This window comes from Falco naumanni, chromosome 2, assembly GCF_017639655.2.
Source record: "Falco naumanni isolate bFalNau1 chromosome 2, bFalNau1.pat, whole genome shotgun sequence".
In the NCBI taxonomy this organism is placed as follows: Eukaryota; Metazoa; Chordata; class Aves; order Falconiformes; family Falconidae; genus Falco; species Falco naumanni.
The window spans coordinates 10,878,721-10,890,991 of NC_054055.1; the positions used below are offsets into that span (position 1 = coordinate 10,878,721).

At 40.2% G+C, this 12,271-nt stretch overlaps 1 protein-coding gene across 1 annotated transcript in view; it reads right to left on the bottom strand.

Moving 5' to 3' along the window:
• NOX4 (NADPH oxidase 4) overlaps positions 1-12,271 on the bottom strand; it is a 106,914-nt gene that overhangs the window by 32,376 nt on the left and 62,267 nt on the right. The window contains exon 13 of the mRNA XM_040584329.1: positions 4,714-4,795. Within this exon, the coding sequence (XP_040440263.1) occupies positions 4,714-4,795 (82 nt within the window). The remainder of the gene's footprint in view (positions 1-4,713; positions 4,796-12,271) is intronic.

The following is a 12,271-nucleotide window of genomic DNA, read 5'->3' on the forward strand; positions in this document are numbered from 1 at the left end:
AAACCCCCAAAACATTAGATAGAGACCTTTTAAGTAAACCTTACCACACAAGAAAGTTTTATTTATTTAATTTGTCCAAGAGAAGGGTAAGCTTTTAAAGGACCTCCATACTCTTCTACGCAGGTGTCATTTCAGATGGTACAGGACTTTACTGTTTAGCAGAAAATGGTACAATGAGATGGCAGAGACTGGAAATTGAAGATAAAGAAATTAATGTGATATATGTGAAGTAGTTGACAATTGAAACATGCTGATCTAAAGGCTTGTGAATTTTCCAGTTTAACATCTCAATTTAAAGACTGGATGTCTTTCTAAATTTGTGCTCCAGCTGAACCAGAAGCTTGCTGCAGGGATTATCAGGTAATGCTCTATGGCTTATGTTAAGAAGGGACTCAAATTAGCTGGAACATAACAGCTCCTTCTGTTCTTAAAATCTGTGCATCATCCAAGAACTTTTTCACCAAAGCCACAGCAGATAAGAATGAAGATGAAGTGGGGTGAGGGGTGGGGGGAAGCAGCAAATAATCCCCCTAAATAACCCACATACCTATTTGAGGATTTCAGCAACGTTGACAGTTGAACCGTCAAATCACTTGTACACAGAAAAATTTGCTAAAAAGCTCTAAAGTCAGTACTGTTTCTGATGTCTCCCTCTCAAGCACTGTTCGTGCAGTGTCAGCCTTTCTCCTGCCTTTTTCACCCACCAACCTCATTTCTCACTATCACATGTCTTTTACCATTTCCCTTACCAATCTGTTCCTTTTCTTTTTTTCTTTTTCGCATTATCAGGCCCATCTACAAGAGACCCTCCTCTCTGGTGTTGCAAGACAGTTGCGCATCCTTCCCTTGCGCACGCAGCATGGGCAGTCACGAGTTGTGAGTGGAGTCAGCGGGAAAAGACCAAAAGACCCTGGGGGGATGGAGCGACCTAGACCCCCACTGCTAGCACCAACCACCCTGTCACAAGCTGGACCCTACAGTCCAATTAATAAGCATAACAGTGTCTTCGTCAGGAGCAATCCCCTGTGTCAGCACTTTAGCAGTTCTTGCATTTTATAAGCGAATCTGTGTGATAAAACAGTAGGAACGCCGTCAGCAAAGTGGGCAACCAAGGAAAGCATGAGCTTGATATCAATGTGAGAAAAGCTCCTGCAGAAATATGCTGAGAGTGAAACTCTGAAAAGTTTTTTATGAGGCATGAGAGCCCTAACGCTCATTGCCAAAGTAATGAGTCCGGATAAGACTCACTGCAACAAGTTTAGGTTGTTGACAGGCCTGATCATGTTGGTGCAACTCACCTCGGTGACTTCAGCACACTCATGGAGTGAAAGAGAGAAGGAACAAGCTGCAAGAATGTCTGTGATCTGGTTCATGTGCAAAGGCTCTTCCCAGGCGGGTACACTCGGAGGCAGCTACGCACCCCAACCCACTTGGCTGCCCACAGCTGCGGATTTATTCTTAGTTTCAGGAATGTGAATCCTCATGGACACAGCAATGACTTCATGCCAGCTAGGAGACAGACTTTCTCCTCAAAACATTTCTCTCTGTGGGTGGGTGGGTTTCCTGATGAGGTGGATGAGGGGCGGTCTAGTGACATCTGATTTCTGAACCATGCCCTTCATCCTGGGACAGTCACTTGAGGTACCAAAAAGACTTGCCTGGATTCGACTGGTCTTGCGAGCTCAGTAACTTGTAACTACGTGCAGTGCAGGATGTTTCATTAAGAAACTCTACCGTAGGCATTTATGGAAGAACATCATTCCATATTCCTTCCCCAGTAACTACAATTTCTTCAACACACGGTTACATTGTCATGTGAGTGAAGCGAAGATAAAAGCCAAGCTCCTTCTGCTCTGCAACCTTGTAAAGAACAGTGAGAGGGCGCATACTGAAGGCTGGGCTGCCTGGACGGATGCTGTACCGATGTGCTGGCATAGGACCGCGTGTCAGCCCACAGGCCATGACGCAAACCAGTGCGTGTGATGCCACACGACTTGTGGACACACAGTGGCAAGTTAAGGAAGACAAGGTGTTGTGCTGTGTGCCTTTACGATCCTTAATCTCTGTAATCTCAAACCTTTCTATCACCTCCACATGCCAGAGTATGTATTTGCTCCCTGGTTAAGCCAAGACCAGCAGAATAAACTCAGGCAAACACAAGGACCATAAAAAGATCCTGCATTTCTCCCTTCATCAACCAGGAGTGCAAAGCGTGTTTCTTTGATGCATTTGTCCAAACAAATCCAGAACGATGTGCACGCATATACTAGAAAATTTCTTCCAGCTATTTCAACGCACAGGCATCTCTGAGAAATCGTACCCAAAATTATCCTGCTGTTCTCTGGGAAAGAGTTCAGGTCTTAACATAATAAATGTACAAGAACATAATTCAGGCCAGAACATCAAGCTTTCAATTTCTTTCAAAAATTGATGGATTACAGCTTGCTCATTTAGCCTTCAATATTTATTACTATCACTCTGAGTATCCCAAGAGATGCTAACATCTTCCTATCCAATCTCCTTACTTTGGACATAAGTGTCTTAAATATGTGAAAACTTTTGCCCTTTCTACCTAAACACTGCTTAGTCAAGCTATCCAGCTAAGCCATTACTAACATTTCTCTTCTATTTATAGCCTTCCATATTCTTAGGATTTCCTTCAATGTTACAAACTCCAGCTTGTGCCCCATGATGTCTCATTAAAATGACCTTACTGCCTAGATTCTTATGTAGTACACCAGCCATTGCTCAGCTGAAGTCAATGAAGGGACACTGATTTATGAGATCTGTCTGTTCATTACCTTCATTTCTGTTAACTGACCTTTCAAGGAAAACAAGCAGAGGGAAGGGAAAAAACTGACATGGGATTAAGATAAAATATATTATGAACAGGTTTTCTACCTTGCTGAACCCAAATACTTCAGCTGAAAGACAACCCCTAGGGAAATTAGCACACGCCAATAGTCTTCAACCAGTTTCTAAATCAACTGTAATGAAGGATAAATTTCTGTAACAAGCAAGCAAACTTGCACCAATTAATGATGCTATAAACCGAAATCTAATGGATTTAAGAACACACGCAAACCTCTCTTTCAGCTGGATGCTGAAGTTTGGCTGATTTTGTCTATTAGAGGAAGCAGTCGAATCTTGCCAAGTAATGTGGCTGAAAACACGTATTGTTTTGTGATGCAAGGCCAGTATAACTTCAAATAGCAATAAAGCTCCATACTATAAGGTATTTGTTGTATGATCTTCAAAGAGCTGAAGCATCCATCGAACGGAAGACAAGAGGCACTCATTCACCCATGAATCTGACAATCTGTAATATTGCTAGTAGACTGTACTTGCCAAGAATGCTAGCAATAATTTAACTGTAAGGAAATGGAAAGTCAGGCACCTTAGGAATGACTTACATAGAAATAAGAATAATGTTCTCTGAGGAAGGATGATAAACTAGATTCTCAGCCTAGTCTGACAGTGTCCATACCATAAGTGAAAACATCTAAGCCAAGTAAAGCATTCTACTGCCACGGAAAAATAATTGTTCCAATGCTCCAAAGGGTGAGGAGAAAGTCATAATTTGTGGTAGTCCTAGTGAAACAAACAGACCAGTCCACCTATGTAAGGTGCCTCCCATAGTTTCATCTATTGTACCTCCATAGTATTCCAGAAAAACAGTGGCAATGGATAATGCAAACAGTAAATTCAGATGGATAAAAACCCGTCTTCCTTGAAGTCAGTGCAAAATTTCACCATTTTCAGAATCAGGATTTCACCCTTGAGTGCTTTTATTTTCAAGTATTCACAGTGAAGAGGTGACTGTTTTTCTGCACTTAGCCCCTCTGTTTGTTGCCTGCTCTTAAAAAAATTCGGATTATCAAATTTTAAGACCTGTATTTAACATTTAGCTACACTGGCTTCTTATTTCAGGAACCCACTAACAAAATTAACTAAAATAATTAACTTTGCTTATTCGATCATTACTGCTGGCTTGGCTCCAGACATTCTTTCTTCCTTCTCCCCCCTCTGTCCATCCTGCACTAGCCTTCGTTCATTGCTCAGTCTGGTCATGGTTAATGCAAGGACTATTTCTTCTTCTTTCCCCTTCACTGCCTCTTTTCAAGACGCGTGACTGTTTCTTTTAACCCATGTAGTAACAAGGAGCATTTATTGTTTCGTTCAGGTATGTCACTCAGGAGAAGAGGTTCTGTCCAGAATACTCAATACATGCAAGACCTCCTAAACACACAACAAACTCCTTTGATTTGCCTGCACATGTATCCCTAAATAGGGCAGAAAAAAATTTTTATAGTGCTTACAGGCTTCCAGAGGGGAGCCTGTTAAAATCCAAGGGAATCTGTCACCATAAAGGATGGAATCCCACAAGACAAGAGTGTGGATTAGCCTGACAAAACATCTGCCTATGTCAACACAGCAACAAGTGAAACAAAGCTCCACCAGACACTAATCCAGGCAACTTAATGTCTGCACTCCACCACCACCTCCCCACTGACAGCTGGGCAAGCTTGCAAAGCACGTCTGCTTCTCCCTGACTCCGCTGAAAGACTGCAAAGCTCAGTGCAAGTGTGGCTCCCTGACAGCTCTGTCTTAGGACTTCACACCAAAAGCATGTACAGTGCTATAAATGCTTCACTTTCCCTTGCTGCAAATAGATAAAGATTTTATTTCTCCCAAGAAGACAATCTTACTTACTTGGGATAGCGCCTCTGCTGAAAGATGGGCAGAATCTCTGTATCTTGATTTGAATGTAGAAGCAGTAAATCCCGAAATCTTTCTGTCAGGACAAAGAAAAAAAAAAAAGGGGAAAAAACAAACAAACAAACCCAGACTGTGACTCTGCATTATAAGTTCAGGCCACAAGAAAGCAAGCAGTAATATCAGTCAATTCTCTTCTCCAGCAATATTTACCAGAGGGCAAATCTAAGTATATAGGGAATAAAATTTATATATTCATACAAAACTGCTGCTAAGGCTAGAAATCACTCTTTCCTGCAAACTCTTTTAATAATATTTTAAAATGTAATTTCTTTCATTCAATATTGAATTCTAGTAGTGCTTGTAAGTTTCTGAGGTCTGCATTACAGGCCTTCTGGGTATCATACACAGACAGCCATAAACAGTCCCTGCCTTGAAGAGCTTAGTCTAAATAGAAAGAAGACACTAACAATTCACCAGCCACTCAAGGATCACAGTATTCTAAACAAACATAGATTAATTAATTAATCTAAACTAGAAAACAGTATGAGTCCTTGGGTAACTAGTTCACTGGTATTTTCAAGGATGGTTTGAAGACCGGATCGCTTTTTGTTCACTAGTATGTATTTTAAAAAACTGTGCTATAGGACCAGCTGCTGTAGGTAAGATTTTTGTAATTTAGCTTCACCAACCACCAAGTGAAGGGGTGGCTGTGGTTTGTGTAGCTGCCTTTCCCTGATGCCTTTTTCTAGAGGTGGTTAGATGCAATATGTAAGCGGGATCTACAGAAGCTTCTATCAGTGTCAATTTCTCCGTTTCTGGAAGATGGGAATCTCCTCAAAATTCACTTGAGACCCTGATTCAAGGATAGAAGCAAATTTCCCACCCAGGTCAAATCCCCTTAGCACACCCTGTAGCTCTCCATGGTATGGGACCTGCTCCGTTTCCTTCTTTCCTTCCATCACCTGCAACTTTTATTTAACCAGCCCTCCAGTTTCACAGAAACCTAGGGTACTGGTGATGCCCTCCCACCTTTGCATCTTCTGCTCTTCCTTCAATACCTTATAACTGTGGCTTGAAGTTCTCAGCTACATGTTTTATTCTTCAGCTGCTAAACCATAGTTTGTAGCCTGTGTTGTGTGTAGTAGCTGTACTACGGGTTTCTCTAAACTAGCTACTTCTTCCATATGTTTTTCATTCTGGGAACTAAACATGAGGATTTGTAATCCTTCCTCCCCTTAGATCCCTATGTATCTCAAAAAAAAAATCCTCTAACCCCAGGTTTACAGATAAGGAAATCAAGGGAAAGAAAATCATTGGAGAAAAAAATATGAATCTCCCAGCTCCAGAAAGGAACCATAGCAGCTTTCTTAGTTCCTACAGGTTAGTACATGATGGCTTTCTTAGCATTCAGTTTTATGTACTATTATGTTGTTGTAACTAAACTTCATTATTTTGGACACAGTTCTGCCACAGAGCCTCTAAAGTGGAAACAAAACCCCAAACCCACACTTCATAAAGTTATAATACTCTGAAGAAAGCATAATAAATTCAGAAGAATAAGACTCTTGTTAAGGACTCCGTTTTAAAGCTCAGTTATCTCAGATGGTCTGATCTAGTCTTTCCTCCACTGATTAAGATGTATTTGCAAACACCTTGGAGAAGATAGCAGGATCTACCAAAGAAACAAGGGCCAATACTTAGTGTCTTTGTTCCTTTATTTCTACACCTCTTCAGATTCAATTTTGAAAGAATAATTTGTACCTCCAAGATTCTTACTGCATCTTCACAATGTAACTTGGCTTTCCCTGTACCTAACTAGGTCACAGGCTGGATGCAGCCAACAACAATAAATGCAATGCTGTAGAAATGGAAGTGAAACTCAGTGAGCACCTTTTGGGAAGGAACAGCCTGCTCATTGTCTTGTCAAAAAGCTTGTCATTACAGCTACTTCTCTACCTCTTTAGTTTTCAGGAAGATGCAATGATTTTTTTTTTTCTCAGACCTCCAGTACACAGCAGTACACTGTAGGCGGGCATGCCCTGTCATCCTTAGAGATGATATGCTATGATTTTCAAAAGCCACTGGACAAGTACTGAGAGGCTTCAGGAAGTTTGCACTGGTGCAAAATACCCAACTGTGTATGCTTCAAAGAAAGCACATTAATTTCCACTCCTACCTCAGGAATCTCCCAAGGCAACTCAAGCTGCTGGTGCATTTCTGGGAACCCTTTACAGAAAGGCTCTGTAAGAACAACAGCCTTCATGCATGCATGGTGGAGGAATGAGAGGAAGTTTTCAATGGCAAACACTAATGATAACACTTCCCTCCACGATCTAAGGGTTCTGACCTCCAGAACATGATGCAAGTCACCACGACTAAGGATTTGTCTTTGGAGTGGTCTGATTTACCTAAGTTTGAGGGCCTACAACGAGGTTCAACGGCAATGCAAAGCATGGGGAGACATGCTCTTCTTCAGTTCAATACGGCACAACACCACATAATTACACGTAAGTGAGTGAGGCTGGTTTGGCAGATCTTGCAAAGGGCCTGTGACTCTCTGGGAGAGATAAAACACATCTCGGTGAGGGTGCAGACATGTCCTGCTCCATTGTTCTGCCCAAGATGGATGGCAGGGTGCCATATTCCGTCTGTATCACCTACTCCATGACTCTTTTTCTTGTACTGCTGCCCTTTCCCATTGATCTAGGCCACCTGACTGCACTCCAGGACTCAATTCAACAATCTTGAAAATATTTTGAATAGCAATGTGACAGAGCTGGCCAGTACTGGAGTGAAAGCATCCAAGTTATGGCATCTGAAATTGGCGTAAACAGCTTCTCTACTGGATCTTGTTTTAGTTAAAAGTCAACTTTTATTTTTCTCCCCTATGCTATGGCAAATTTTCCAGGCAGATGTATTTTCTTTTTACCATATGACTTCACTCATTTTTCCATGGCAACACTTACACTATATGGTAGCGTTCCATGTCATCTCAAATGCATCCTACAACTTCCTCCAGCACATGTAGCCTTTCTCATCTCTTAAGAGAAATGGCACACTGAACAGAAGCCTTTAGGATTAATTTGTCCCATAGGACCATTATGTACATGCTTCACCCTTCAGTTCTATGATATTCTCATATTAAATATATGAGTGCACAGTACAAAAGTCACGCTGGTGCAAATGGCACTATTGCCTTTAAGGACTGTCCAGCAAAGTGATGAGAAAGGTGATGAGAGCTTTGGCAGCTACTGACAGAACACAGGTACTTTTGGTGTTTTCACAAAAGTACCAGAAGCCTAACACTTGACAAGAGAATGTTTTTCAATTTGCAAGAAAAAAATCCCAATGATACCTTCCAAGAGTGGAAATTGTTCAAAAAACTAAGATTCTTTTCTAATCCATGTTACAACAATATTGAAGACTTGGGAACTGATGAAACTAACAATTAGAGCATTTTTACATTATTTTGATTTGCAATCACTAGTTGATCAAAAGAACCAAAACAAGTCACACACAATCTTATTACCTGGCTCACTTAGAGAGACATCTCCCAAAACTGAGTCTTTTCCATCACTTCCTACAGTTTAGTACCTGAAGTGTGATGCTTTTGTCTAGGTGTTGGTCTGGTTTGTTACCAAAACATGAATAACGTTTACTTAACCAAGTTTTAAGAGGCTTACTTCTGAAAATCTGCAATTATCTTCTCTATCCCTCATTCTATCCAATTTGCAATTTACATTAGTTTAAGTCTGTACTAGCTAGTCTCCTAATGATTCTTACAGTGTTCTGAGATCAATTATGCCATTGATTGTTTTGTCACTCTGCTGAGTGTGACACTGCAGACATGTCTCACTGACTCTCCCATAAGTCTACCACAGGACAAAATTCTCAGTGCACAGTCACGTTCTTATGCTCAAATTTATCTTTTCAACATGCTGGGTGTCTCCACTTCCTCCTGGCTTTCATTTTGAACATACGGTTCCTTCCAAATCCTTGATCAGTGAGAAGTCCTCAGTTAAATTTAGTCAGTCTTACTGGGATCATAGATGTTTACTTAAATCTGTAGCTTGGTTACCTGCTATGACCAAGGGCTGGATGCAATAACACAATCTTATGCCCTGTCCTCCTAAATCGGGAAGGCTGTAGACTATGAAGGAGAACAGAAAGTCTGCCACTGAAAGCTTTAGAGATAAAATCTGTCCTCTTATGTATACCTTTTTTCCCTGTCTCTCATCTAATTCTTCTTCCTTCTTTTCTACCCTTTACTCCTCCTCTCTACTCTCAGCTCAACATACAAGTCAGTTACTGGAATGTCATACAAACACCCACTAACACCTTTATAATACCTCTTATGACAAACCAGCTATCAATTTACAAGGACAGAAGGATGCATTTTGAGGGAATTTTTCCCTTTGAAATGTTTAGAAGCATGTCATTGCTGTTTTCAAGCAGAATGGGGTTGTGCTCCGTTTGGTGAGTCAACAATAATGCTAGAAAAATTTGAGCAAGAATGGGTGCATGGTCTGAAGCCCATTCCAGCTGGTTACACAGTCCAGTTTCCTTTCTCCAGGACACACTATTAGAAAGGTGGGAAGAGAGGCAAAGGGAAACTTTATTATAGTATTTTTCTATATGGGGCTGTCAAAACAAAGAAAAATATCTGTACAGAATGTCCCTTTGAATTAAAACGCATTATTCACATTTTGTGACAGAGACACTATTATAGGGAGCACTGCCCTTGTTTTTTTAAGCTGTCACATCCCTGGAGCTCTTATTGCTTTAGCACTTTGAAAATGATGCCAGAAGTCATGTGCTGCAGTTGTGTCAGGTTTGATTTTTACAAGTCAGGTCTTGTGGCTCTTCTTTCCTTGCTCCTTCTTGTTACAAAATACATTACTGAAAATAACAGTAAAGTCACTCCGCTGAATTCCAAGGGTCTTGAAAAATCAAATTCTAGGTCTTTCAGAGTTTGATGGGTCTGTAACTATGAGGGCACAGCAGTATATAACCGAAGTCTGAGATACTACTGTTTTTTAATAAAAACAGGCTGAACTGTAAGCAGTCATCTCTACTAAGAACACTGTAAAGCTGATGTTAATTGCTTTCTACGGGATAAGGATTTTTAATAGCAGTTTTATAGATTATTTTTTAAATCAAATTTAGTAAGAATAAACTGAAAGAGAGCAACCAGAAAATGGGAGACCAGAAAGCCTCATCAATAGAATAAAGTACAGAACACTGCAGTGCAGAAGCCTAGCCATCTACCAAAAGGTCTATCCATAGCGTCACGCTTATGCATTGGGACATTTTACAGTCATGTTTCTGTACCTGTAGCACTTCGACAATCATTGAGACACAAATCTCAGTTCCATCTTTCACCACATGGGATACCTCCAAGCCCTGCAATTTCAAACTAAAAAAAAAATCTGCCTAGTTTTATGTAAAATGCAGAGTGGTCCAGAACACCTTCTGTGTCATGAATAGCTCCTCAGCATCTCGCGGTAATAGATAGATAGATAGATAGATAGACAGACAGACAGACAGACAGACAGACAGATAGATAGATAGATAGATAGATAGATAGATAGATAGATAGATAGATAGATAGATAGATAGATAGATAGATAGATAGACAGACAGATAGACAGATAGATAGATAGATAGATAGATAGATAGATAGATAGATAGATAGATAGACAGACAGACAGACAGATAGATAGATAGATAGACAGACAGACAGACAGACAGACAGACAGACAGATAGATAGATAGATAGATAGATAGATAGATAGATAGATAGGTAGATAGATAGATAGATAGATAGATAGATAGATAGATAGATAGATAGATAGATAAATCAACTGTGTTAAAACTGCTAATGGCATTTAAAAGGACTTGATCTGCCTTGTTTTCAAGCTCTAAATTTGGAAATGCTGTCATCAGTAGTTCCTCATTTAAGAAGACATCTTTGCCAATTAAGGGCTATAAAATTATGATGAGCAACAAGATGGCATCAAACTGAAACGTCCGGTATTTTAGTTTGCCCTGTGGCTTATTAATGGCCAAAGTTTCTGAAATTAAGGAACTGTCAGTTCTTTCCTCTTCAAGAGTCAGTGCTACGAATAACCTCCATCAGACTAAAAGATGAGGTAATGTTGATGAGCTAAAGGTTCCAAAATTATTACATCATAAGCCCAGGAATTCCCCTGAAACATACATATTTTGCTGATACAAAGAGACAGGCTTTTTGACTGCTTGAACTTCCATGATTCTCAGTCCATTAAGCCTCATGGAGTTTAATTCTTCCGTGTTTTCACTACTATTTCCTTCCCTCCTGATCCGTCATCTGAAAGACTAATCAGACTCCACCATTGACAGAGGTACTAAAAAAAAATAATATTAAAAGCTATTAACAACCCAGAAAGTTGAAAATTATATAAAAAACTTGCTGTTTGTATTTACTTCAGGGAAATAGACAAGCTTTTACAAAAAGACAACTGGTCTCTTCATTTTCTAAGCCAGGTAAATAAAAAGAAACAGTGATCACCCTTCTGTTCAACATTTTCTTTTGTGGGATTTTACTTTATTTAAGCAGAGGGAAAAAAAATAGGAAAATCAACTAATCATTACAGAGGCCAGCAGTGAACCTTTCAGTAACTCTGGACCTGCAGAAGGTCCTTTCTTTGAAGAAAGTCTCGGTAGACCTTGCTTTCCCTCTTAACCTGCATTTGCTCCCTAAAATGTAGTCAGCTCCTTCTCTTTCTCTAGCTGTGTGCTTACCAGCTGGAAATCATTCTCCCTTCCCAATTCTGGCATCAGCAGATCCTTTCCCTGCTGGAACTCTAGGTGTTTTCTTCTGTCTTTTAAATGTCCTACCTACTATGTCAAAAATTAGCTTGGACGGATTTATTTCTAACTACACCTCCCTCATTTACACTATAATCACACATTGCATGATTTATGTGTGTATACCTGTATCTCAGCCGATGCAGAAACAGAGTAAAAGGCAGTTCTTGTCCAAGGAACCTTAAAAGTTTGGAAATGAATGATGAGAAGGAAAAAACATCACTTGCTTGTTTCAGACCAGGGAAGAGAGATGCTGAGGACCATATTTAGACTGCATTTTGTATGTCGAACTTGACAAGGCAGCAGTGAATGACCCAGACTGCCAATTATGAGCTACACTGCCAGACTCAGGGTCCCCAGCCAGCCAGTGAAGAGAAGTGGACATAACATCAAAGTCAAGCAGCCTCGATGCTCAGGACTGTTAGAAACCCTTCTATAGGTTACACGGCAACTCCCTGGCAGGGCTGAGGATTAGCTGGACTGCTGGAGTTCAAAACTGTTGTCTTCATTAAGGAACTGTTGCTATTTTGTTCTCAGAGGTACTTTCTATACTTGCAGACTACTTCTGTCCCGACAGTAGAGTTCATTTCCCAACTCTACACTTAGAAAGTGCAACAGCAAAACAGGGTTTAGAAACAACACAAAATGGTAACTTTAAAAAATATCTTTATAAATACACACTTTGAAACAAATGTTATTTATG